General features: G+C 37.5%; 1 protein-coding gene across 1 annotated transcript; it reads right to left on the reverse strand.

Annotated features, from left to right (window-relative positions):
- Nucleotides 1–4396: 4396 nt before the first annotated feature.
- SAUR21 (ARM repeat superfamily protein) lies at nucleotides 4397–6643 on the reverse strand. Its single transcript, XM_078292648.1, has one exon. It carries the CDS (start codon nucleotides 6536–6538, stop codon nucleotides 4505–4507), a length of 2034 nt encoding a protein of 677 aa, XP_078148774.1. The 5' UTR covers nucleotides 6539–6643; the 3' UTR covers nucleotides 4397–4504.
- Nucleotides 6644–27080: the final 20437 nt, after the last annotated feature.

The following is a 27080-nucleotide window of genomic DNA, read 5'->3' on the forward strand; positions in this document are numbered from 1 at the left end:
CAATGGTTTTCAAGTTGGCATCTAATTCTCATTCAAGAACAAATCAACACCGAATCAGATTTTTGTAAGAACAAAAATGATGCAAACAAAATGTTATTCGACTACCAAGTTGGACCGGTATTAATTATACACAAATTCGTTTTTTATAAGAACAGAAATGACGCAAAAAATATTATTCAACTACCAAGATAGACTGGTATTATACCGCATTGGATCATTACTACTAATCATTAGAGTATTTTATTTAAAAAAGTATGTTGAGATTGTTGATCAAGTCATTGCAATATTATTATTTATTCATATTATCTCTTTAAAATATCAAACACAGGTTGTATCTGCATGAGGTACTCACTTTGTTACCCCCTCATTAGCAAATGAAATTGCACTAAATGTGCAATACACAGACCATACTTGTCTTTGCCTTATAAATGTTGAATTATTTTTCCAGAAATCAAGAAACATGATGCACTATATTATAACAACAGAGTAGACACTTTTCGTGAGGAAAAAAACGCATTTATGACAGCACTCCGTCGCAAAAAGTACCGTCGCAAATAGAAAAAGCAGAACAATAATGGTACTCCGTCGTGAAAAATTATTTTTTTATCCTCACAAAAAGTGTCTCATTCTTATTGTAATTATCCTTCAATCCATCTGGTGCGTCTAAAATACGGATCAGATACAGATCAAATACGGATATCTATATTCAAAGTTGCAGATACAACATACAAGGATCAAATAAGATTCGATTCGTTGCAAATTTCAGAGAGAATTAAAATTTCTTTATGCAGATTCTTACTGATTCCAAGGAGTTAGTTTTCAAGCCTTACTTTAAACAAATTATTCAAGTGCTAATAAACTTCATAAAATGGAGTTTGGCTAACATAACATCAGTGCCATTTCAGCCTATATAACACTAACTCTAAAATCTATCAAATCGATTTCGAACAACTAATTCAAACCGTTCAAACCGTTTTACATTATGAGTGATGTATTTACATACAATTTTTTTATATTTTCGAGTTATTTTAGTATCAAATCAAGCGGTAAAAATATTGAAAAATTAATGTATTAAAATTAACTTAAAAACTCACACATTTGACCGCTTGACTTAATACTAAATAAATTCGAAAAGTTATAAATTTTGCATGTAAACGCACAACTAATGAAGTAGATCAGTTTGAACGGTTTGGATTCACCGTTTGAAGTTGATTTGATAGATTTTAGAGTTGGTGTTATATAGATTAAAATGATATTTATGTTATACTAGCCAAACTCTATAAAATGTTCCAAGCCAACGTATCACTACCCTTCAAGGAACCATATATCATCCCTGTGCTTTCTTTTGACAAAAGGGATTGAATGTTTTGAGCTGTCCGATGGAATGTAAGCAAAGTAGCATAAAATTAGAGCCGACTGGACAAAGAAAAGCGCCTTTTCTTACCCTTGTAATGGACTATAATCCCTTTCCTCTCAAGAAAAGAAAAGGAGAGGTAGCTTAATAGGACTAATTATGTGCTGGTTGCTTTCCTCCATTCAGATATATATGTGCCTTCTTTAATGCATACCTGCTGGTGGGCAAACCGATTGTTTATTCGTTAGGTTAGCTTATACATCGCAGAAATCTCTCCTAAAAAATTGTGCGCCAAACAGACTACAAGAGTTGGTGCTAGGTCCCAAAGATACTTTATTTCATGCCTTAGTGTATTACCAAACTAACTGGTCCCGTACCAAGTTGGGGCAATTGCCGAGTTGATAACAGGGAGACATTGCAAAATTCAAATTATTCGTCTTAGTCAAATTAAGTAAATAGACGACAGCTCAAGGAGCACTCGGGGGGTTATTTGTCAAGTATTAATTCTATCAGATTAAGAAATAATTTTTTTTTTCCATTTTAATAAAAATTGTTAACCGTGCAAATAAAAAGCCTATCAGTACTACTAATATCACCTTAAAAATTTTAGGTCCAAACACCTATTTGTCCAGAGAATATATCAGTCATCTATTCACAAAATCTCACCATTGATCTAAATCATTTTCAATCTCTGTCATTAATCATTAATTTCGATTTTATGCATCTATTTCATGTTGTCAAATATATAAAAATCTAAATTTAGTTACACACATGCTCACCACGTGAAACGTCACATTGAAATTGTTTCATTTAAACAAACAGAAGGATGCGTTTTTCCTTCCCGACGCAATGCGTTTTTTGATAGATAAAAGTCTCACCATGGTCGAGAGAGATGCTCACCTCCCTCGGTAAGAGAGAGAGAGAGAAAAACAATGAAGTAAATGATTAGCCATTTGGGCCGAAATTTTTATTTATAGCAGAAAAAAAAAACCAAAACACCCTAAATTTGGAGGAATTCCACAAATACTCAGGCCGCAGAGCCAGTCTGTGGCCCCAATTAATAGGGTCCGCACAGACAATCTGCGGCTCCAGACTTGAGGTCTTCAGAGCCAGTCTGCGGCCCCACTTTTACTTTTACCTTTTTTTTTTATTCTTGGAATTCGCGTCCTCTGAGAACCAAAGTTTATGCCTCAAAGTTTTTTGCCTTTTTATTATTAAATGTTTCTATAAGAAAAAAAATAAAAAAATAAATAGTAGGGGTCGTAGATTGGTTCTGCAGACTCTAGTCTAGCGCTGCAGATTGTTTGTGTGAACCTCAATATTTGAATCCGCATAATGGCTTTGTGGTCTGGGTAAATTTGAAATTCCCCATAAACAAAGGTGTTCTGATTTTTTTTTTTTTTTCTTACGCTATAAATAAAATTTTTGGCCATTTAGAGAAGGAAAAAAGAAAAGAAACAGTGAAGTAAATGGCGAAGAGCGTCGCCTCTACTCCCAAGAGGAGCTTCACGACGATGCTTGTTTGTATATACCATCTTTTTGGAGTTCTTTTGTAAGAATTCGATCATGGCGGCTCCGTGAAGATGGGCTAAGTTTGTATATACCATTTTTTTTGGGTGCCAGTTTAAAAAACAGTCTTAACGGCCAATTAAACACCTGTTTAATCGTTAACGGCAATTAAACCACTACGAATACACTAATCGAAGGTCTGTTAATGGATTTTTCCGATTAATCGGCTGATTATTTCGTTTATTCCCATTTAATTGTCCGTTTATTCTCTTTTATTTCTGTTTATTCTAGTAAATATTTATTTTCGCATTTTTTTTTTTTTTACTGTGTGTGATAATAAGTTTCATAGATTCTGCATTGCAGTTTTATTTGTACTTGAATATACATTTAATATTTTTTATATATATTCTTTTTTCTTACTTTAAAATTGATTAATTCTTCTATTATTTATATACCATATATCTGTCAAGTTGAGAAATTACCATGTTAGCAGCCTCCACTATAATAAGGCTATACTGGCATCCGACGAATCAGATACAATACCAGAACACAAGTCAGCAGCTCAAGTTAGTTAGCAATGCTGGTAAGCAAGTTAGTTAGCCAATGTTGTTAGCTGTATCTACTTTTGTAAATAGTTGTTAGGAGGTTAGAACTCTAATTAAAAAGAGTCTAACCATGATTAGCTGCTGTAATTGGTTCCCTATAAATAGGGGGTCAACCATGTACTGTAAAATCAATCAAGAATTAATAAAATCTTGAATTCACAAAATAAAATTTCTCTATTAAAATTTTACACTATCTGGTAAGTTGTTCTTGCCTTGAACATCTTAACAAACTCATTTGACATAAATAAAAGAAAACTAAGAGCAGTAATTTCACTCTACAAACAGCCTTGATGAGGTCAAACTATAATACTAGTCGGACTACATTATAACTCATCTTGGCTTGATTGGCACTAAATTTTGTACAGCAACCAACGAAATTATAATAAACTGTTGTTTTCTTGGAGCAAATTGGATTGCCATTAGGTATACAATTTTAGCTGAATTACAGCATTTGGTCTGAACTGATTTTTTTTTCTTATACTTTTGACAAACCACAAACCAGAATGAAGAAATTTGAATCTTTATAAAGTAAGACATCTTTTGCAAAAATAAAATTACTAAAGGGACTCATTTGTAAATATATAAAATATAGAGGTGAGAATGCAAGGACATCGCCTATGGAGCAATCCAGGATCATCAAGGAATTCACATCAATGTATAAATGAATGTTCAACTGGTATGAAACAATGTCAAGGTAAGCACCTGTTACATGCAGCCAGGGATAAAAAAGGAATTTGATCAAAATATTTTGTGAGCTGGTAAAGAAAATCATCATAGACCAATATGAAACCTTAAGGCCACTTTTTTTTTAGATTACCTGATGAACAAATCAAAACTAAATTAATCACATTTACAGAAAGTGATGAAAACAATACACTTGACTAGTAATTAAAAAAAATAACAGAAATCTCGTATGCACAGTTACAAGTTTCGCGAGAATTCAGTTGCCCATCAAAGAATCCCACCCTAAACCAAACTTTTTGTACAATTAGATAAAAGCTTGTCAAAAATCAATTTATCTAGAGACCAACCCGATTTAAGCAACCATACTCGACTCTGACATGCTTACAGCCGACAAAGCCGGAGTTCGTCCCGTCTCACCAGCTGCCACGGCTGATGCGATGGCCCATTTCCGGTAAATTCTACCAAGTGATGCAGCCTTCCTGCGGGCCCGGTCAGTCCCTGTCCCCATTAATTCCCAAATTACCCATTCAACCCCTGCAACCCCAGCCACCTTCTGCACCGTGGGGCCTCCAATCCTTCTACATAACAAAACCAATGCTGCAGCCGCACTTTCGCGGGCCCTCTCAGTGCCACCTCGCATCAATGAAACTAGTTTTGCTATTGCACCTGGGACAGCTGATATTGCTTCTGCACCACCACGCTTAGAAACTGAAGCTACAATTGCTGCCGCTGTCTCACCGGTTTCCTCAGAATCCAACATCTCCACTGCCATCTTGGCCACTCCTGCTTCAACCAATCTTGAAATATTCTCTCTCTCACCAGCAAGACATAAAACCGCAGCCAGTGCATCCTGTTTTGTGCTAGCAGGACCATTACAAGCCAATTCTACTAACCTTTCCAACAACTGTTGTTTTCTCCCTAGTCGTCTCCTGTAGGAATTAACCGACGATAGACTCAGAACAGTGGCAGCAGCGTTCGCTTTGACCGACCACGTCGCGCCTTCTGCCATGATATGAATCAATGCATTGCCGGCTCCCTCAGCATGCATTATCCTCCGCTTGTTGGCCTCCAAAATTGAGAGGTTTAACAGAGCAGTAACGGCATTCAGCTGGAGATTTGAATTAGCTGAGTAAAAGAGTGGGACCAGCAACGGGATCGCGCCAGCCTCAGCAAGGAACATCCGGTTATCGGATCCAGATTTTGCAAGCTGACGGATTTCATGCACAAATCTGTTTGTCGCCTCCATGGACGGCGAACCTGCCAGTTTCTCGACTAAGAATGTGGCTGTCATCCGTGCAGCCTCGAGAGCGGCTTTGTTTGCACTCGACGAATTCAACTCTGTTTTAACTGGTTCAGATCCTTCAAAGGGCACATTGTTTTCACGGCACCAACGAGCAATTAAATTCTTGAGCGATTTATTGGGGATTAGTTCAAGGTTAGTCAAAATCTGACCCGTTTTGGGACAGGTGGCATGGCCTGAACCAAACCACTTGCTAATCGACTCCCGATCATAAGTCTGACCACTGGACACAACAACGGGATCCTTCATCAATTCAAGAGAAATGGGGCACCTGAAATCTTGCGGCACAGCAAGCTCAGATTTGTCTGAGAAGCTGAATTTTCCAGCTGACAGATCCGCTCTCGGGGTCGATGCACCAAACAGCACACACTTCGCATAGCGCACCAATCCGACTAGGGCAATCATTGCCGCTGTCCATTTCTGTGCCACACGGTCCCCAATTTCCCTCTCCAAACACTCCATCTCGTCACGGCAGCTGATGGAGTCATCCAGACCCAATCTCTGAAAAATTGAGTCGAGTGTCGACCTCTCCGGTACGATCTCACGCTCGATCTGCTCGATCAGTTTAAGCACATCGGATTTTAAGTCTTCTTCGTTTGGATTGACGGCTGGTCGAGATCTCCGGCACTGGCGCCTTGCAAGATCAACAAGGTCTCGTGTATCATCACTGATTTCAAGTTCAGAGATGGGAAGAATATCTAGCAGCGTGGCGATCTCGAGATTTAACTCGTGAAATTCTGAAGCAACAGTTTGGGACTGGAGGAGTAATCTCATACGGCTGCGGGCTGAGCAATCGGCCAGGAGTGCCTTAAACCGTTGGAGCACCAGCTGGATCTCGCGGAGACAGAGGGAGGCGCCGCGTGGGAGATTTCTATCAGGCCCATTGTGTAGCTCCTCGAATAACGCGGAGAGAAGCTTGCATCGGCGGGCGAGCGACGCCTGACTGCCACGTGGCAGGGCCTTGGGTTGGGGGTAGAGAGATACGTCACGGGATAGGCGGAGAAGAGAGCATAGAAGGTCGTAATCTGAAGGAGCTGAAGAAGAAGAGGAAGAGGACGAAGAGCAAGAGGAAGAATCAATCGCCATTTTTTATTTTGTGTTTGGGGAAATGAGGTGAATGAAAACTAAAACGGAGAGGTTAGGGAGAGATAAGGGAGATATATAAGAAAGAAGGTCAATTGAGGCGTGTGGGGATTGTAATGAGCTGTGCCATGGTTGGACGGAATCGTCGTAGTGGCACAGTGGTTTCCAATTATTCTTTTTTTTTTTAGATTTTTCATACATGTCCATAATTATTTTAATTTATTAGATGCGTACAAATCATAGTTTTGTTGAACTTGATAATATGACATCCTGGCTTTAATAAAGCACAATAATTTTGATTTTAGACAAGATTCTAAATAGCGTTTATCGCGTCATAGCAGGGAGCCTCCAAAAAAAGCTATAGCAAATAGCGACGCTATAGCGAATAGTGACGCTATAACGAAAGCTATTCCAAATAGCGTTTTTTTATTTTTATAAAAATTATATTATATATTTGTACTAAATATCAACATTATTTAGTTTCATAGAACAATAAATAATAACAAATTGATTAAAAAATTATAATATTCATATTGAACCAATACAAAGTCCAAATTGCGACTCAAAATATCTATAGTAATACTAATATCATAAACTATCGATCTTTTTCTATTTAAAATATCTTCAACATCATAACATAATTTATCTTTTTTCTATTTAAATTTCAAAATAACCTAGAAATTGAAAAGAAAAAAATCATACTTTTAGTAAAATAAACAGATGATCCTTGAAGAAATTCTTGTTAGTCCCTAAAATTTCCATAATTTAGCAATTATTTATTTGATTTATCATCAGTTAAAAAAAAACCAAGAGCAAAATGAAAAAATTATTATAGCAGACTTGAATTTGATATAATGTAATATTCATCAAAATTAAACAATATCTTCACCATTTATTTATTTTAAAGCTCATATAAATTGGAAAAAAAAACAGCAAATGTTGCATAGCGCGCGCTATTTGTGCTACACGCTATACGCTATAGCGGACCGCTATTACCGCTATAGCGTCTGTAGCGCAAATAGCGTGTTTTAATGTCATAGCGTAGCGTTTGGTCTCCAAAAACGCTATAGCGGCGATATAGCGCCGCTATAGGGCGATATAGCGCCGCTATAGGGCGATATAGCGCCGCTATAGGGCGATATAGCGCCGCTATAGGGCGATATAGCGCCGCTATAGCGCGCTATTTAGAACACTGATTTTAGAGCATCTACATCTCTGAAACTCTTGGAGTTTCTAAATAACTATTAACTAATTTTTAAATATTTTGTCTCTAAAAGTTTCTAAACCTCCACATCCCTGAAACTAAAATTAGAGTTTCTTAATTGCCACATAAGTAAATAAATTACAGGAGAAAAGAATTTCAACGAATTATTTGGCCACGTCAGAGTTTATAAACGATTTCTTATTAATAAACTTTGGAGCAAAGTTGCTAAATAAGAAATCCATCTGCATCCCTGAAAGTGGTTTAGAAACTGTCACATCAGATTAGAAACTCCAAGAGTTTCAAGGATGTAGATGCTCTTACTGATTTTTAAAAATATTTTCACTTTTAGACAATGAATATATATAGAGAAGGGATTCACTTACACCATTGAATTTTTCTACATATCTTAATGAATAATAAAAAAATTCAAAAAAAATATAAAATTTGATTTGCAAGCACATTTTAATGTATTCATTATGTTGAACGGTTTGAATCAACTGTCTGGACTTTAAAAATATAGAGTGTAATCAGGTGCCAACAAAAAAAGAGTGTAAATGTATCCCTCCTCATATATATATATATATATATATATGTAGGAATATGCTAGCATGCTATGCATAGCATAGAGCCCCTCCATGCAACGCCTTGGATTTTGACTTTTCAAAATCCTAACGGTCGATCCGAACCGTTCATCTTGTTCTCCATATTAATGTGTATTTGGAGACCAAATTTTATATTTTTTAGAATTTTTTTTACTATTTCTTTAGATTTATTGAAAATCGTTGTTTTTTTATGGTCCAGATTTGCTGAAAACAGCGATTTTCAATAAATCTAAAAAAGTAGTAAAAAAATTTCAAAAAATGTAAATTTGGTCCCCAAACACATATTAATATGGAGAACAAGATGAACGGTTCGGATCGACCGTTAGGATTTTGAAAAGTCGAAGGCGTTGCATGGAGGGACTCTATGCTATGCATAGCATGCTAGCATATTCCTATATATGTATATCACCTATGGTCACATAAATAGGTTATAATCATCCGATTAGAATATACATCTATTAAAGGACCCCTTACATTCATTTGGAATGTGATTGGTTCAAATTATAAACAGAAAATATTATGTTACCTCATAGTATTATGTTGTATTGAAAGGAATAATAAATTAGTGATTTATCTTCTACAACACCTAATCTTTGACATTTCAAATAAATTTGCAAGTTTACAACACGTGAAGATTATAAGGCTCAATCTTATTGGCTTTGAACTTAATATTCTGTCCTAAAACAATTAATATTTATAATTTTAATCAACCTCGACAAATTAGAAAAAAAAAAAAAAACAATGAACCACATTGGCTTCTAATATTTGTAAGCAAAATATATAACAAATAAATGACGGTATAAAAAGCTCTTTATTTCACAATATTGTAATTTTCTCAGATATGATTGTGGTTGCTAAATACTTGATGAAATATTCAATTATTATTTTGTTCTCGGAGGCCCACGGCCATAGGCCGTAAAAAATGTAAAATTGTCGTTACAAAAGTAAATAACATTAATTAAAGGTCCTCCGCAAACTTTTGATCATTTATATTTACGGACAAGGTAAAGACGAACAGGCCCATACAAAAGCTGGCGTCAGCGACAGCCAACCGTTCGATCCAGAAACCAAAGGCTGAGATCTCCCATCAGATTGCGGCTCTTGCAAAGTGGGGCTGACATGGGCTTTTCGGCGCTTTACAGAATTACAGTCTTCACGGTTGAATGACGGCTGGCGCCACAAGAGAAATGACCATATTGCCCTCTTTAACTGTTTCTTTTGTAAGCGAAGCGAAGAGGAAACGATTAGGTTTCCACATCTCTTCCACGAATGGTAAATGTCAAACTTACTCCACGACTAACACGGTGATGTTAACGGCCGCACCTTCCCGCTTTCATCGTCCTTGATCACATTTTCGTAAGTTTATTGATATATCAATCCGTGTAGCAGGTCAGGTTGGACATTATATAACCCGTGACACAGAGAAAATTAGGATGATTATTACACGAGAATTAAGGGGGTGATCGTTTTAGCAGACGACAGTCAGGCATTCACGTGCAATAAAAAGTGGAGATCTCGTCAACGATAAAGAACTTTCTGTTGAATGCACACGGTTTTCTGTGAGCCAATTAGATATATGGATAAACAAAGGATATGTACAGAGGGGAGCTCTTTCCGCACCCACATACTTGGTCATTCCTTTGCCACAAGATCCAAATTATCCAATCGGCTGTGTATACGCTTCTCTCCGGTTAATTTATCCACTGTGTATGTTTTGGTGTATAAACACTGTTTCCATTTTTTAAGAAACGGAGGTGATTTGAAGGCTGCTCACTTCTTCTTTTTTCCTTCTGATGACAGCAGGTTCTCTTTTTTTTTTTTTTTTTTTTTTTGGTTCTTACATGGCCCGTAGGCCTATACCAGTTCATCTAGATTACAAACTGGTTCTGCATATCCTCTCTTTTCCCATCCATACAACCTTCCTTGATTTGCTAATCTGTGCGCTATTCCTAATAGAGGATGATCTCTACCACAGTGAACTGCACTGACATGATATGAGCTATGAGCTTGAATGTTCCACGCACTCCATATCTCATTATATGATCTCCAATCTCCAATAACAGGCAGTTTGCTTGCCAGAGCCTGTACTGTTTCTTTAGAGTCAGAGAATACAATACCCTCTCCACTTGCTCTTTCAATTAGCAATTGATACCCCTCAAGTAGAGCCCTTGCTTCTGTCTGGGATGAATTGACAGCCCGTATTGATTTGGATAACCACTCGCAGACCTTCCCTTCCCTCACAAGGCAAACTCCAATCCCTGCCGACCCTCCACTGCTCCAAGAACCATCAACATAGCATGAGTAGGCATGATGCTGTTGACCTTGCGATATTGAGATTTCCTGCCCCTCCCTCAATTGCGTGGTTGGTACCATCCTGGATGTCAGGATTTTAATTTGGCATGAGTCCCTTTCTTTTTTGCAAAAAGCTCTGCATGCCTCCATTGAGAGCTTTTTCCCTCCAAGGACTACTTCATTTCTCATTCTCCATATAGCCCATGCCATGCTAACGAAATCACACGTTTCATAGACCGACAGCCCATTAGCCATAGATGCTATTGTTTCCCCGAAGCTGCCAACCAGATGCTCGGTTCTCAAGGGTACAGCTGAGACCAGCCAAGCCCTTTTTGCAAAGTCACAGTGGAACAATGTATGCATAATTGTTTCAGGGACTGATTTGCAAATTGGACAAAGAGGAGAGATGCTCCTGATCCTATATGACAGAATCGCCCTTACTGGTAAAGCTCCCTTCACGCATCTCCATACAAAGATCTTAAGTTTCGGAGTCAAGCTGGTACCAGTCCAGAGCCAATCCCAAAATTTCCTCTCATTGGCTTGACCAGGGTCCTGCTTTAGCAATTGATATGCCTTCTTCACCGAAAACTTCCCATCTTTGGCATAGGTAAACAGTAAAGTGTCAGGGGCTGGATTTGGTGCTGGCTTAATTGAGTCGAGAGTTGCAATGGTGAGTGCTTTAGTGAAACCAAACAATTGCAGTAAAGCTTGGAAGTTCCATTGTCGGGTTACTGGATCTAGTAGAGATGAGACTCGCTCACTTCTTTGCTGAGCATTTGTAGCACGTAGCTCTTGCCAACCCGGATACCATGGTTGTGAGTATATATTAATACTCTCGCCATTACCAACTTTCCATGCCACATGAATTGCCATAATTGGTCTCAGCTGAACAAACTGCTTCCATAGCTTAGAACACCGACTACTTCTCTGTATTGACCAAAAAGCACCTCTTGGAAAGTACTTTTTTTGTAAAGCCTGTACCCATTGAACATCATCCCCTCTTGCCAACTTCCACATCATTTTGAGCACTAAGGCCTTGTTCATTTCAGCCAAACTTCTCAACCCCAAACCACCCATCCCTTTAGGTAACGTTACATCCTTCCAAGCCACATACGCTAAACTTCTTTTGTCATGCTTGCCCCCCCAAAAGAAATTACGTGCAATTGCGGTTAGCTTTGTAATCACCTTAGGCGGTATGAGTATAGTCCCCATGGCATAGATCGGTAGACTATCCAAAACTGACTTAATTAGCACTAGCCTCCCCGCATGTGTTAAAAAATTCGATTTCCAGTGATTTAGCCTCTTCTCGAATTTTTCAATTAGATAATCAAAAGATGTGTCCCCTTCAACAGCAATTGGACACCCTAGGTACTTCTCATCAGCTGTTGCTTCAGTGACTTGGAAACATGCCATCAGTATTTGTTTGTTGTGAGCTGATGCGTTGGATGAAAACCAGACTTTTGATTTCGCCTCATTAATCGAAAGACCTGAAACAAGGAAAAAACTGTTAAGAGTGGAGGTAATGTTAATTACCTCTGCTGATGTAAGTTTCCCCATGATGAGAAGGTCGTCAGCGAATAATGAGCAGGTTAAGGGATTAGCGGATCTCGCCAATTTGAGACCCGATATGAGGCCGGTTTTGAGGTTGTGATTCAGGAATCTGGCTAGGGGGTCCATTGCGAGAATGAATAAGTAAGGGGACATAGCACAACCCTGTCTAAGACCCCTTGACGGTAGAAAGAAGCCGTCACCAGTACCGTTTAGGAGGATTGTAAACCTGGCAGATTTGACACAAGCCTCTACCCACTTGCAAAACCGCTGAGGGAAGCCATACACAGGGAGTATGTGAAAAAGGAAGTCCCAGTTCAGCCTATCAAAGGCTTTAGCAAGATCGGCCTTGAGCACGAATTGTTGGTCTTCACAGTAAGGTCTTTTGAAGCTGTGTATGACTTCTCTCAACAGAATTACGTTATCTGCTATCTCTCTTCCAGGAATGAAGGCTGTTTGAGCATTTGAGATAATTCGATTCATCAGTGGCTGCATCTTCTTAGCAAGAAGCTTGGATATGATCTTGTAGATGATGTTGCAAACACTGATTGGTCGGAAGTCAGTTACTTTTGCTGGAGTCTCAACTTTTGGGATTAAGACCAGGTTTGAATGCGCATTGTAAGCCTTCATTACACCTGTTTGGAAGAAGACTTGCACTTCACTGATCACTGTCGGCCCAAAAGAGTGCCATTGTTGCTGTATGAGGGCTGCATTAATCCCATCTGGGCCCGGCGACTTCAATGGGCCCAGAGATTGTACAGCCCAGAGAATTTCTGCCGCAGTCGGGATTTTATCAAGGCCTTCCCAGTCAGTCTGAGGGATACTTACAAATTCATCCTTGATGGCATTTGTAAACTGATTGAGAGTATTAATTTCAATGGGAGGGTCTGCCTTGTAAATTTCCTTGAAATGATTTACAAAGAGCCTTCGTATGTCTTCTTCCTTAACCAACCAGTCCCCTTCATTGTTTTGGATCGCCTGGATTCTATTTCTTCGCCTTCTAACAACCGCGGTCATGTGGAAAAACCTGGTATTCTGGTCCCCCATTAAATCCCAGTTAAGCCGCGATCGTTGCAGCCAATATGCTTCTCGTGCAACCAAGTATTCCTGATGATTTGCTTGCAATACCTGTATCCTATCTCTAGTGGCATCTGTCAGCGGCTGATTAATGAGGACTTCCATTTCTTTCTCTATTTGTTCCACCTCCCAATTCGGGTTTCTACTGCCTTTACCCCAGACCCTCACTTCCCTTTTGAAAGAACCACATAATTCTTCCCAGTTCTGCCCCCCAATTCTTCCCACCCTCTCACAAACATCACCGAAGTCGTGTTGAGATGACCACCATTGTTCCACCCGAAAAACCTTGGCCTTTCTTTTCGGTTTTGGTTCAGTTCGCAATAGGATTGGGAGATGATCACTAGAGAAGTTCGGAATATGAAAAACTTTCGAATTCGGGTACAAATTGACCCAATCAGCTGTTGCCACCGCACGATCCAGCCGCTCAAGGATTAAAGAGCGACCCTTTTGATTATTTGCCCAGGTATATGCTGGACCTGAGTAACCCAAGTCCATTAACCCAGCCATGTGCAAAAAAGAACGGAATTTTTTATGTTTTGTCTTTAACTTGGAATTGCCCCCCTGTTTTTCACTTTGCTCAGTTATGCAATTAAAGTCACCAATTGCACAAACCGGCAAATTATTAGTGGAGGAGTAATCATGAAGCCTGCTCCAAATCTCATCGTTTCTCCTATCGTCACAGTCGCCATATGCTGCAAAGAGCAGCCAAGGCTTCGCCGCTGGTCCGAAGTGAACCTTAGCGACAATAAAGGAAAAAGGAGGTTTCTAGAACTGTAACTGACACTTCATTCGCCCACAACATCCATAAACCCCCTCCCCTTCCTCGAGAGGGAATTATCTCACAATTTTGTAATGGTAACCTTGCGATTCGTTTCCTAGCTGTTCGGTCTGAGCATTTTGTTTCTGAAATAAAGGCTAGAGGAGCCCCAGTGCTGCGGAGGTAACGGTTGAGGGTGGAGATTGTCGAAGGCCCTCCGCTGCCTCGACAATTCCATGAAAAGATACTCATTTTTGGAGCAGCGGCGCCCCAGCACCTGCCGAGGGTCTTGCCGCCTTGAATTTGCGAAAAGTAACATTTTCTTCCTGTCCTTCATTTTCCCCTTCATCTAACTCCACAGTTGGAGAAGACGAGTCTCCTGCTAACACCAAAATACCCGATCCAATAGAGGATCCGGAATTAGGGGTGTTTTTAGTAATTTCACTGAGAGACCTCTTAAAACCCGCTATTGGATCTGGTTTTGATTTCTCCTTCTGTCCCGAGCTGGGCCGTGTACCTTCTTTTGGTTTTGGGCCTTGCGAGGGGATAGGCAGTAGAGTTTGGTTTGTGATCCACATTCCCCTTGTGGGCTTTAGGATCCCCTCTAGGTCGGGCCTATTCTGACCTGCCATCTTGCTTTTGATTTTTGCCAATCTAGCTCTATCTGCGCAAGAAGATAACTCGTGGCCCAGCATGCCACAGAAGCAACAGATACGGCCCACTCTTTCATAAACCAGATAAACCTCAATATCCCCCAATAAGGAATTTGTTACCCGTAACTTATCCTTAATCGGGTTTTGCAACGGAATTAAGATTTTGATTCTGAAAAATTGCTTACCATTAACAAACCCAATGGCCGGTTCAGACACTGCCACCCCTATTTTTTCAGTGAGTATGCGCACCCCTTCCTCTGTCAAGGTGGCAGCTCTTAGGTTATGGAACTGAACCCAAATTTCGGCATGTGTGAACTTTGCGTTGTCGACCTCCTCCATTGAGGCACATTCAGTTGTGACCACCAAGTCCTCTCTATATGACCAAGGACCCTCAGAAATGATTTTGTTAAAATCCCTCTTATTTTCGCACTCCACCAGATAAATGCCTCTCTCGGTCATAGTGAAACTGGTAGAAGGATGAACCCCCCATGCACGTCTCATCTGCCTTTCGAATTGTGCATCAAAAATCGTGCGGTCAGAGATAACTTTAACTAAGACGCACTTGTCCCAGTTCCGACTTTGTATAGCAGTTGAGGGGAGAGCAACAGTAAGATCAACACTTTGGCTTTCAGTTTGTAGATCAACAAACTTTTTTATAAGTTCCTCATCAGATGGATTCATCTTCTTTCTAATCCCTTTCTGAGTTAGACTAGGTTTGGGGGGAGATTTGAGAAGGAAGGTTTCGGACTGAGGGGTAGCGACTCTTATTGGTGGGGGGCCTAGAATAGAAGGTTGTTCTGGAAAGTGATTGTAGTTGGCGGCTGGTTTTGTTTTGAAGTGAGATTTGGAAATTGATAGGGTTAATATGGGTGGTGTTGTGTTATTTTGCATGGAGAATGAGCTGTTAAGAGGTGCAGAAGGTTCTGTTCTATTCCTCAGTGGGACCCGTGAGGCAGGTAATAAAAGGTGAGAGGGAAGAATCGTTCTGGAAAGCATGAGAGCCTTTTTGGCTATTTGTGAAGAGAAAGGGTGGATTGTGTGAGGCAGAGTTTTTTTTGAGACCCTGTGGCGGGGGTATTTGAGGAAGTTGCTGAACATGACATTGCTGATGCCAGTTCCAGAAGGCCACAGAAGATCAAGTGGGGTCAGCACATTCCTCCTCAGCGTATGTGTCCCATTTCTGCTTAGGCAGACGCGCGTGCCCGTATCCTTTTTGAAATCACCCCCCACAGCTATGGGATGAGTTGTCGCATTGTATTTGTTCCATGGACCTGGACTACACCTCTGTCTTATGGACCGGGCAGTGATACAGTCAGCAAGTCCCCTCCGAAAGTTTGCCATTGCCGGCGGCGGTTGTGATAGCCTTGTGTGTGCTTCAGCTAGTTGATGCCGGAGCACAGTGTCGCCCCCAGGACTCGTGCCTGACCATTCGTTTGCACTATCCACCTCCTCCATGGAACCTCCCGATGTCTTCCCGGCATAGTCAGCCGGCAGGCTGAAATCATCCATTTCCCAACCAATGATCTCAATGCGACATTGGGTCCACCCTTTTTCGTAGTGCAAAATTGAACTGTAGGGGATGAGACAAGGGTCATACACCTTAATTGTTAGCCTGAGAGTGGACCTGTCTATACCTCTTGTATTCTCACCATCAGCATACAAGGCCTCGCCAAACCCCGCGGTGAACATGCTGAAATAGGAGGGGTGCCAGAACTCGTAGGGGTAGTTGAGCACTCTAATATACACTCTAATGGGGTTGGGTGTTACCTCCCACTTCTCCTTGAAATCGTACAGATAGATAGCTATGTTGTTTGAATCGGCCCAGGCTCTTCCCTCCCCCAAGACTGTCTCTCTGTCTAGATATTCAGGCAGGACTATCAGAAACCTGACTCTAGAGCACCTTCTTACTCTATAGTGGTGTCTTTCTCCCCCATACCGGCGGACCAGGTAATCTTGAATACGGGTGTAGTCCTTGTCAACAGACCCCGGTAAGAAGATAACCATTAACGCTTGAGTAGCGTCTTTGACAAGTTTTTCATGGTGAGGATTTCGTGAGAAGAAGACGGAATTCTGATCAAAACTCCACTGGGCATAAGGGTACTGGGAATTCATACTTTCTTAGACTACACTTTGTAGAAGGTTAAGTAGCTTGGCTGAGGTTTATGGATAAATTAAGTATTAGAGGGTTTTTTGGGAAATTTGGTCCGGTCAAAGGAAGATAGAGTGTTAGAGAAGGGGAAGAAGTGTTAGAGAAGGGGAAGAAGGGATAATGGAGAAGAAGAGGATAAAGTAATAGAGAAGAAGAAGATCGGTGGAGAAGAGGTAGATGTAGGAGAGGGGAAAAGACAGTTTAGGGAGAAGAAGATAAGGCTAGCCGCCAAGGGTTTAGGTCGGTGCCATTACAATCGCCATTACAATCGCCATTACAATCGCCATTACAATCGCCATATTTTATGAAAAGATTTATGATAAGGCTACAGCAGGTTCTCTCGTGGATCGAATCTAGGATCCACATGGGAATAATAATTAGTCAAATTTATATCGGCTTCTCACCTCTTATAATCAGTCTACGGCGATGGCTAGATCAAATCCAATTAATGACAGTGCTTAGTTGATTCTCTCTAAGACAAATGTTTTAATTATTAATTTATATTTTCTCTAAGTAAGACAAACTGCCTTTATACGAATTCTCGTTTTGGCAACTTCAAAAGATATATGCTCCCTTTGTTGAAATTGGTTTTTGCCGTGGATATTTATTTTGTCTTAATTAAAAATAGAATTAACTTTTTTTGGAACATTTATAAAGAATTGTGATCCCAAACGAGGTTTGATCAAAGAGGTGTTTATGTAATTAAAATCAGAGACGCAGTCAGATTTTCAAATAATTGAGTCAAACATACAATAAGAGTCAATTGTATAAAAAAATTTAACTGAAAATAAAAATTAATTTTACAAAAGTATAGCATTTTATTATAAATTATGCAAAAAAGTATATATATATACATACATACAAAATTTGAAAAAATAATAGAATAAATTTACCTCATTCAATATATCCACCACTAATTGTATCTCATAAGTTTCTAGAAATAATTTAAAAATATTAACCGGAAATTATCCTAACCAGAATACCAAATTTTATAAAGTATGCGTACTATGGAGGCTTTAAGTTGTTTCCGTATACTTTTTCCTTGGTTTGAGCATTTGACATTTTTGATTTAATCCAAAATATCGACGTGGCAAGGGATAGTAACGAATCCAAAACCTAGAAACTGCCCCGGTCAACAGATGACATGATGGTTGAAAGCATCTAACTAAGCACCCATAAACTAACTATCAATTCTAGGGGCTTACTTTAGTATTTTAATCTTAATATGTAAAAAATTGACACTGTAAACTAACGCCGTCAGTCTATACCTTTAGAAGGTCAGACTTACACATCCGTTGATCGTTGGCAAAGCGGGAAGATCAGAATTTGACCATTTCAGTGCATGGTTAAAATATTAAACACGTGTTCAAATTTAAATCTCACAGAACTTAGATGTGTAAGCACGTAAATCATATCAATTGTATAATGACGTGTCATATATATCCCGTGTCTCGATCCTGACATAAGTGTAAGACAGAGACACATTTTTTTTTTGTTCTGATGGAACAACCGTAGTTTATTCTTTTTGCAAAGTAAATTTTAAATTGAATTAGAAAACACATTTATTGTATATTTGTATGTATTGCTTTAAATTTCTCCTCCATAGAAAAGACTAGGTTGAAAAATCGCCTTGTACATATCGTTCTGAAAAGCTGCGTTGGAATTATATTTGAATGGTCAGATTTTCAACTTTATAGGAGAGAATAAAAGAATCTCTTCCAAAAAGTGTTTCTTTCAGATTTTCATATTTTCAGTTAAGTTGTATTTCACAAACAAAAATTTTATTTTCACAATTAGACAACTTCCTACATAGTTTCGAAAATATTTCTTTCATTATTTTCGTGATTTTTTTTTCTTTAATCTCAAATTATTATTTTTTAAATATGATATATTATTTTGTTTCGAACTTTCAAACTAATAATAATATTTTTATTATTGAATTGATAATATATGATTTATAGAAAATTTGAAGTTCTTAATATTTACACCCTTTTTTTTTATTAAAAGCAGTATATACTTTTTGTTTCAGCGTTCTGAATTTTCATCCTAATAAATTTGGCTTCTCAATTAACCATTTTCTTGGAAATAATTTTAAAAATAGTATTTTTTTTTTAATTCAATGCTATACAATTTGACATCTCAAATTTGAAACTTGAGACAATTTCAAAATATTGAAAATATGAGAGGTGTAAATTTAATATATATTGTGTATAAAGTTTTTGAAACATCATCATTAAGACATTGTATTTTATTGAAATATGAAACTAAATTTTCTAAAACTAAAATTGCAATTTAATCAATTTAAACACTTTTACGTTATTTAACGATGATGCATTTTTAGAGGATTTTAACATTGGGAGAGATCGACAGAATAGTTGAACATCTTAACGACAAGTTTAAATATGATTTTTTTTTAAAAGAAAAGCTTGTTACCAATTAATATATACAGATTTTTTTTTAAAATAGAATCAAATTTAATATTTTTAACGAAACAAAGCACCATTAATTTAAATTTTACAAAAAAAGAATCCACCGATCCTGTGGATCTGTGGAAGCACAAAGATATTTGCTCCACTGATCCGCTGGATCGGTGGATCCATTTTATGACTCATATATATATACACAATCTGACCACATAAATCAATAGTAAATAGCTCCATCGATTGGAACAGGATTAGTGGAACTGTTTTTTTGTAAAAACGAAACAATGTTACTTATTTTGTTAAAATATTTAAAATTGGTTCTATTTAAAAAAAATCATATATACATAAGACTACATGTGTATATTTTCATTTTTGAATTTCTTTTTTAACTTAGTTTAAGAAAAACGTATTCAAATTATGAAGTTAAGTATTTGTTCATGGAGTATGGCTAATATAACATCAGTGTCATTTCAGTCTATATAACACAAACTCCAAAACCTATCAAATTGAGTTCAAATTATGAATCCAAACCGTTCAAACCGATCTACTTCATTAGTTGTGCGTTTATATGTAATATTTATAAGTTTTTGAATTTATTTGATATAAGTCAAGCGGTCAAATGTGTGAGTTTTTAAGTTAATTTTAATACATTCATTTTTTAATTTTTTTGCCGCTTGATTTGATACTAAAATAACTTGAAAATATAAAAAGTTGGCATGTAAACGCATTACTCATAAAATAAATTAGTTTGAACGGTTTGGATTCACCATTTGAACTCGATTTAATAGATTTTAGAGTTGATGTTATATAAACTGAAATGACACTGATGTTACATTAGCCATACTCTTGTTCATGAATTACTAACCAAAAGAATAAAAGCACAGGTACTTCACTTCATTGTCAACTTGCCGAGATTTGCTTGGGTCCGATGCCCATTGGACCCAAAGTGGTTCCAATGAGTTCGGTAACCGTCGGATCTGCTTTAGGATTCGTGTATATGAATTTTAAAGCAGACGCAAAATTGCGGGTGTGAATCCTAAAACAGATCCGACGGTTATCGAACCCATTGGAATCACTTTGGATCCAATTGTCACACCCCGCGGCCACGGGTCGTAACAGTCTCTCGCCGTAAGCATACAACGCCGTGTATACTTACAAGGCTAATCAAATTTTACTCAACAATTCAACAGATCATAATATAAACTAAGTTTATATATACACAAATCAGAGTACACAGTCTGATCAGAATATAATACAACATAAGTATCTCATCCGGATACCAACCATGAGGCCTACCCTAAAACTATACACCAAAATATATCTAGGGTCATGAGATGGTAAGCTACTATGGCCTACTACTCGCGTGCCTCTCCGGAATCAGTCGCACCAGTACATGTAAAATAACCGGGAGGGTGGGGGTGAGAATAAATTCTCACTGCGAATTTGCCACAGTTTAGACTATTGGACTTGCAATCAAACTCTATATTCAAAAATGAAACCCAAACAATAACAATGCAAGCAGATATATATATACATAATCATAAATAACAGAATGCCAGTGCTCGACAACAATTTATCAACCTGAAACACAGTTCACGAAATTTCCAAGATGAATTTCAAACACAACACATATTTTGGCTTAACTCGATTCATTAGGGCTTGTAGCAATTACAGATGTTCTTTCGAGCTGGACCCTTTATCAAACCCACATCTGTAGGGTTACTGACACCTACAGATGGCCAACCAAGCTGGACCCTTTATCTGACACCCATCTGCAATCGCTTGGCTTAACAGTTTATTAAGGTCTGGTTCAAATCATATAAAGAAAATCCTTTTTAGAATCGTTTCCAATATTCGTCATATTCAATTGACCTTCCAAATGCATTAACACGTAGGAGAATGCCACCGAGCCATAGACGTTACACATGTCACCCACGATTTCCAATCACATCTCATAACATAATCACCCTCCCTCGTCCCAACCGGTACTGGGAATATCGAGGGCCGTTCACCTAAGGCCATTAGGATCCTGGGAATCCAAGCCAGCATACAGCCCGACTTGGCAAATTCATTGGATCCAAGTGCTTAACTTCGTAAATCCATTCACATACACAGTTCGTGGTGACTTTCAATCAAAATCAGATCATGATAGATCGACACTACCTATAACCATACCAGCATGCAAATCATTCAAGTCACATCAATTCGAGTTTAATTTGATTGGGCTATGCAAATGCTTTACACAATTCAATGATGCAATCAATGATATTCAACATGACAAACGAATACACAGTTTAATTCATGAAAATAAAGTATCAAACAAGTCCAAGAATCCCGCACCTGGTTACGACGAGTGTACCGCTTAGTTACGGATCAGGCGTCTCGAATTGCCTCGCTAAGTCTTGCTCGACCGAGCCTACACCTATATTATACGTATACTTGGTTTAACATTGGTTCACGATCGAGATGCTTACTCGGGTTACTTTTAGGGCTTATACTTTCTTTAATCAGTTTTAGGCCTTTTTGGTACCGATCTTTCTTATTCCTCGTTCTTACTTAAAACCTTTACTTCTGGGTCCTTTGAAACCCTACATAATTCCAATTAGGTTACCATTCATTCACCGTTTCACTACTTTGGTTCTCGGATCAATTTAATTCACCGATTGGTTAAACCCTAATTTGGTCAAAACCTCAGATTAACCGTTAAACGTTCTAAAAATTCAAGATCAAAAGGTAACCTTATCGATTATAAGTCTAATCAGTTGGATTAAACTAGTCAATTCACGATTATACTCAATTTGGGTTTTGGCACGAAACCCTAGAAATCAAAATCCACAAATCGGAAGGAAATCGGGAAAAAGATTGAACATAAACAAGCAATGAGTGTAGAGGAACTAGTCCTCGAGCAATTCGAACACAAATCTCGAGTTTAAAACGGAAATCTGAGAAATCGAGAAATCTGAGTTTTTCGAGAGAAATAGAAAGAGAAAGAAATACCAAATAGGAGAGATAGGAGAGATCCTCGGCAGCTTACTCGGTTCCGATTTCGATTTCTCGCAACAATCGGGGGTTTGAAAGGAACAGAAAGTTCTCACGCTCTTTTTCTTCTCTTTGGGCGAAAATCACAAAGAAATGGGGGAAGGGGCGCAGGGGAAGAGAGAGAGAGAAAGAAATTTTGGGCCTTTATGAAAAGATCCCCTGAGTGCGGACGCACTCAATTCAGTGCGGGTCGGCCACCCGCACTCAGCACTTAGAACAGATTTTCAGTAGTTGAAATACACAGAAAAGAATACTTCAGTGCGGACGCACTCAGTAGTTAGTCTCATTCTGAAAAATTCAGTCAATACAGAATTTCTCAGTGCGGACGCACTGAGAAGAAATTCAGAATACAACCAAGGAAAACAGAATCCAGTGCGGGTCATTCACCCGCACTCACCACCAGTGCGGACGCACTGGGCCTATAAAGATTCAGAACTTCGAAATTTCGACACGGTTTCGATTCACACTTAATTTACTTCATTAGAGGAACCTTAATTAAGGTTTAAACCTCAATTTTGTTAGCACGATTTTCGATTCTTACTTTCAAATCATTTGAATTTAATTATAGAAATTTCGTAACGTAACACCAATGGACATCGGACCCAAGCTGCTTCCCAACTTGCCATACTATACGTACGCTTTCTCAACGCTAGCAATGCTTTTAACTTGGAAGTTGGAACCATGCAAGACGCACCATCATAAATGTGCTGTGTTGTTCTAGCATCATGCGGACCCCAAGTTAGTTTTCTCCATTCCTCCAAGTTGGAAGGATAAATACAAATTCTGTTTTTGCGCAAACTGATCGACTCAAAATTCTGAATCGGTGTCGGTCTGATATTTCATTGGCGCAGTTTGATCTATGTTAAAATTCGCACGACACTTCTAAAATTTGTACATATCAAGTGCACATGAATCCATATTCTCTAAAATAATCAAATATTTATGTTTGAATCACAACCGTTCGATCAGAATTCAGACCAATCCGGCTCGAGGTAGAACTCACAGAGATGCTTTAATTAATAATCTTGAAACAGTAATATTACCTTAGTCCTTAGGTAATACGAATTCTAGGAGAAGTGGACATCCGATTGTAAAAAATCAACCCTATCTTAAGTCAAAATTAATATTACTAAAAAAATAAAATATCTTATTCATAAATTTTTAGACAACAATATACCTCTCTCATTACGAACTTTTATGTCCCAATTTTTTTATTTAATAAATATTAAACATGTAATTCAATTCAGCTGTTAATATTTGCCTGTGTACGTTATTTGTTGTTTCTCATTTGAACATTTGCTAAGGTGTGATAGTATGACATATCTCTTTTGTTTCTTATTTATTAAATTTTTTTTTCTAAAATATTAACAGCTGAATTTCTAAAAAAAAATAAGGATAAAGTAATATTACACACGTTTTCAAAAAGAAAAAGACGAATTTAGGTGTTGCATGACTTCTTGCATCCAGAGCAAGAGAAGAACTTTGATTCCTCTTCTTCTTCTCCATCTCCCAAAGGAAGAAAAAAAAAGACACATGAATCGGATCGACCTGAATGTTTTTGTTTTTCTATGTTGAATAACGCATTTTGAAAGTATGTCCATTAAAACTTTGGTGAGAATAAATTGTCCGATATAAAATCCTTGTAAGCAGCCTACGGGCATTTGAAATGACAAAAAAAATATAAAAAGCGATAATATCATAATTGAATATTATGGATCGATCTGTCACCCGTGCTATAAATTCATATGTAATATAGTTTATAAAGTTCAAATAATCAATCAAAATTTGTTAAACATAATAACTTTCATATTGCGTTGAACTTTTTGGTATGAAAACTATTTTATATGAGGAATGTATTTTTTCGAGAAGACGCGTATTCTATATGTATGAGAGATGCATTATTTCATGAAGAGAAATGTGATTTTAAAATAGTCTCTTCATATTATATAAATATATATAGTGACAGACTTCACAACTGATACACATGAAATCGATTTTTTTTGCCAGTTAGTTAGATCTAGATACCTGAAAAGAGAGAATCTCGAGAACTATAGGTACTTCGGTTGTGTATCCGTAAAAAACATTCGGTACATTTCTATGGCATGTCTCCAACTAGTGTTTTCAGATGCTAGACACGAAAAAGACATACTGAACAAACTACGAGAAAGCTTAGAATAACTAGACGTAAAAGGAATCTCCAATATCAAGTTGTTTTTCATTGCAGTAATCCTGATCTTAAATTTTGACGATTATTTATTTCTAACATATTTAATTCAACTATTTGTATTTTTTCTTACTATTTGAACTATTAAAAATAGAGATTCCGTAATATACATATTGCAATACTCTTGTTATTAAGCATTAACTCAATAAAAAATATAACCCTCTTCCTCGTTCTCAAGAGCTCATTTAAATATTTCCTAAAAAAAAAAACGCTCATTTAAATAGATTTTTTACTCAATTCATCATTATTGTAATGAAGAATATAAAAACCCAAACCGCAGCACACCAGATTATATATATCCTTGAATAAATTTTGCCATCCGGCGTCAACGCCTTGATGTCATGCGCAACCAATCCAAGATTGATCCATTTGCTGTGTTGTGGCCAGTGTTTGGTAAATGCCCCCGGGCCCAATCCGGACCGGTCCGCCCGTGCCTGTGCCCGGACCGGACTGTGCCCGTGCCACGAGTATGCACGGGTGCACGGGCACACGGGCACGGGTATTAAACGGGCCGGACCCGGTTTTTTGGAAAAAAAAAATTCGTGAGAATCCGGATCCCCATACCCTTGAACCCATATCCGTGAGTCCGTGTCCGTGAACCCATGCGCCCGTGAGCCCGTGGCAGATTTTTTTTTTTTTACTTTTGGTCTAAAATTCAAAATTTAAACTCAAATCCCCCCCCCCCCCCCCCCCCCCCCCCCATACCCCACAGCCCCACTTTCTACCCGGACCCCTACCCATGTTTTTTTTTTTTTAATTTATTTTCAAATTTTAATCCCTCCAAAAAAAATTCTATAAATATACACTCATTCCTTACAAATTTTCACATCTCTCTAAAATATTTTCATCTCTCATTCTCTCAATCTCAATCTCAATATTTTTATTATTCTCCAATTTTAATTTTATTGTTAAAAAAATATAGTTGTTAATTTAACAAATACGCAAACACGCAAACGGAAACGGAATTACGAAGGTATTCTCGAAGATTTTTCCGTGAAATTAAAAAGGTAACATTAATTTTTGGTAGATTACATTTTGTTAGATTAAATTTTGCTAGATTAAATTTTTTTAGATTGAAATATTGAATGTTAGATTTATTTTTGTAGAGTAATTTAAAAATTAAATTTGATGTTAGATTTATTTTTGTAGAGAAATTTAGAATTTAAATTGAATGTTAGATTTAGTTTATGTTAGATTTATTGAATGTTAAGTAATTAGATTTGAAAGATTTATTTTATGTTAGATTTGTTAGATTTATTTAGTTTATTTTAGATTTGTTAGATGTGTAGTAATTAGATTTGTTTTGAATAGGTTAGATTTTAGTTTTGAAATTCGGATTTATTTTTAATAGGTTAATAAAAGATGTTAGATTTATTTTTTTGAATATGTGAAGTAATTTGATTTGTTTTGAATAGGTTAGATTTTATTTTTGAAATTCGGATTTATTTTTAATAGGTTAAATAAAGATGTTAGATTTATTTTTTTTGAATATGTGAAGAAATTTTTGATTTATATTTTATTATAACAAAAATTATTGAGTTCAAATATACAACCATGTCAAATGAATTTAAATTGGTATGAATTTGGATTTATAATTTATTGATTTTCAAAGAAAAAAAAAAAAAAAAAAAGAACAAAAAAATCGAAAAAAAAAACAGAACAAAAAAACCAAAAAAAAAACAGAAAAAAAACCGGTCCGGACCCGGACCGGATCGGACCGCCCGGCCGCTCGTACCCGGACCGTCGTGGCCCCGAACCCGTGACGGGCACATGTATTAAACGGGTAGGGCAAGATTTTTGAAAAAAAAACCCGTGATGCCCGGCCCGTTGTACCCGTGTGCCCGTGACGCCCGTGATCGTGGCTACCCGTGCCCGGATTTTGCCCAGACCGCCTGGCCCGGCCCGTTTACCAATCACTAGTTATGGCATCAAACCTAATTAATCACAACCGAACAATTGGATTCACTTTGAAACCCGGGCATCACTGGTGGTGGGGATAGATATCGGAGGGGAATTAATGATATCGGATCATATTCAGGCCGATTAATATCCGGTTAGAGCTATTTGATTTGCATCAAGATTTGAATAGTAATTCTTGTTTATTTTCACAAATTATTTGTTAAAGTAAAATTTTATATTTTTTGAGCTTTTATTTAGGAAGCGTCTAATTGTCCACAGCCTTTTGTCCACCATTTGTCCACAGCTTTGACTTGCGCGAATACTGTAAAATTACTTCTACATGCTGTATAATTATACAATATATAACATAAAATATATCAGTTAATCACTGTAACATCTCGGAAAAAAAAATGAATTATGATTATTATTACCTACAAGACTTTTTTATAATATAATGAAGATTATAGGTGTCTGATAGCATATTTTATTTGTGATAAAAAAAAAATATGAATAAAATAATTTTAGTCATTAATATTCACGTTTCTTTGATTTATATTCTAGATGTTAGTATAATATGTTATACTACTATACTTGAAATATTACGGTAATACATAATATATCTACTATCTTACTTGTGTTACACCATAGAGTATACTTTAAATTTAATAGATCTTCACC

This window comes from Carex rostrata, chromosome 26 (assembly GCF_964058835.1).
Source record: "Carex rostrata chromosome 26, lpCarRost1.2, whole genome shotgun sequence".
In the NCBI taxonomy this organism is placed as follows: domain Eukaryota; kingdom Viridiplantae; phylum Streptophyta; class Magnoliopsida; order Poales; family Cyperaceae; genus Carex; species Carex rostrata.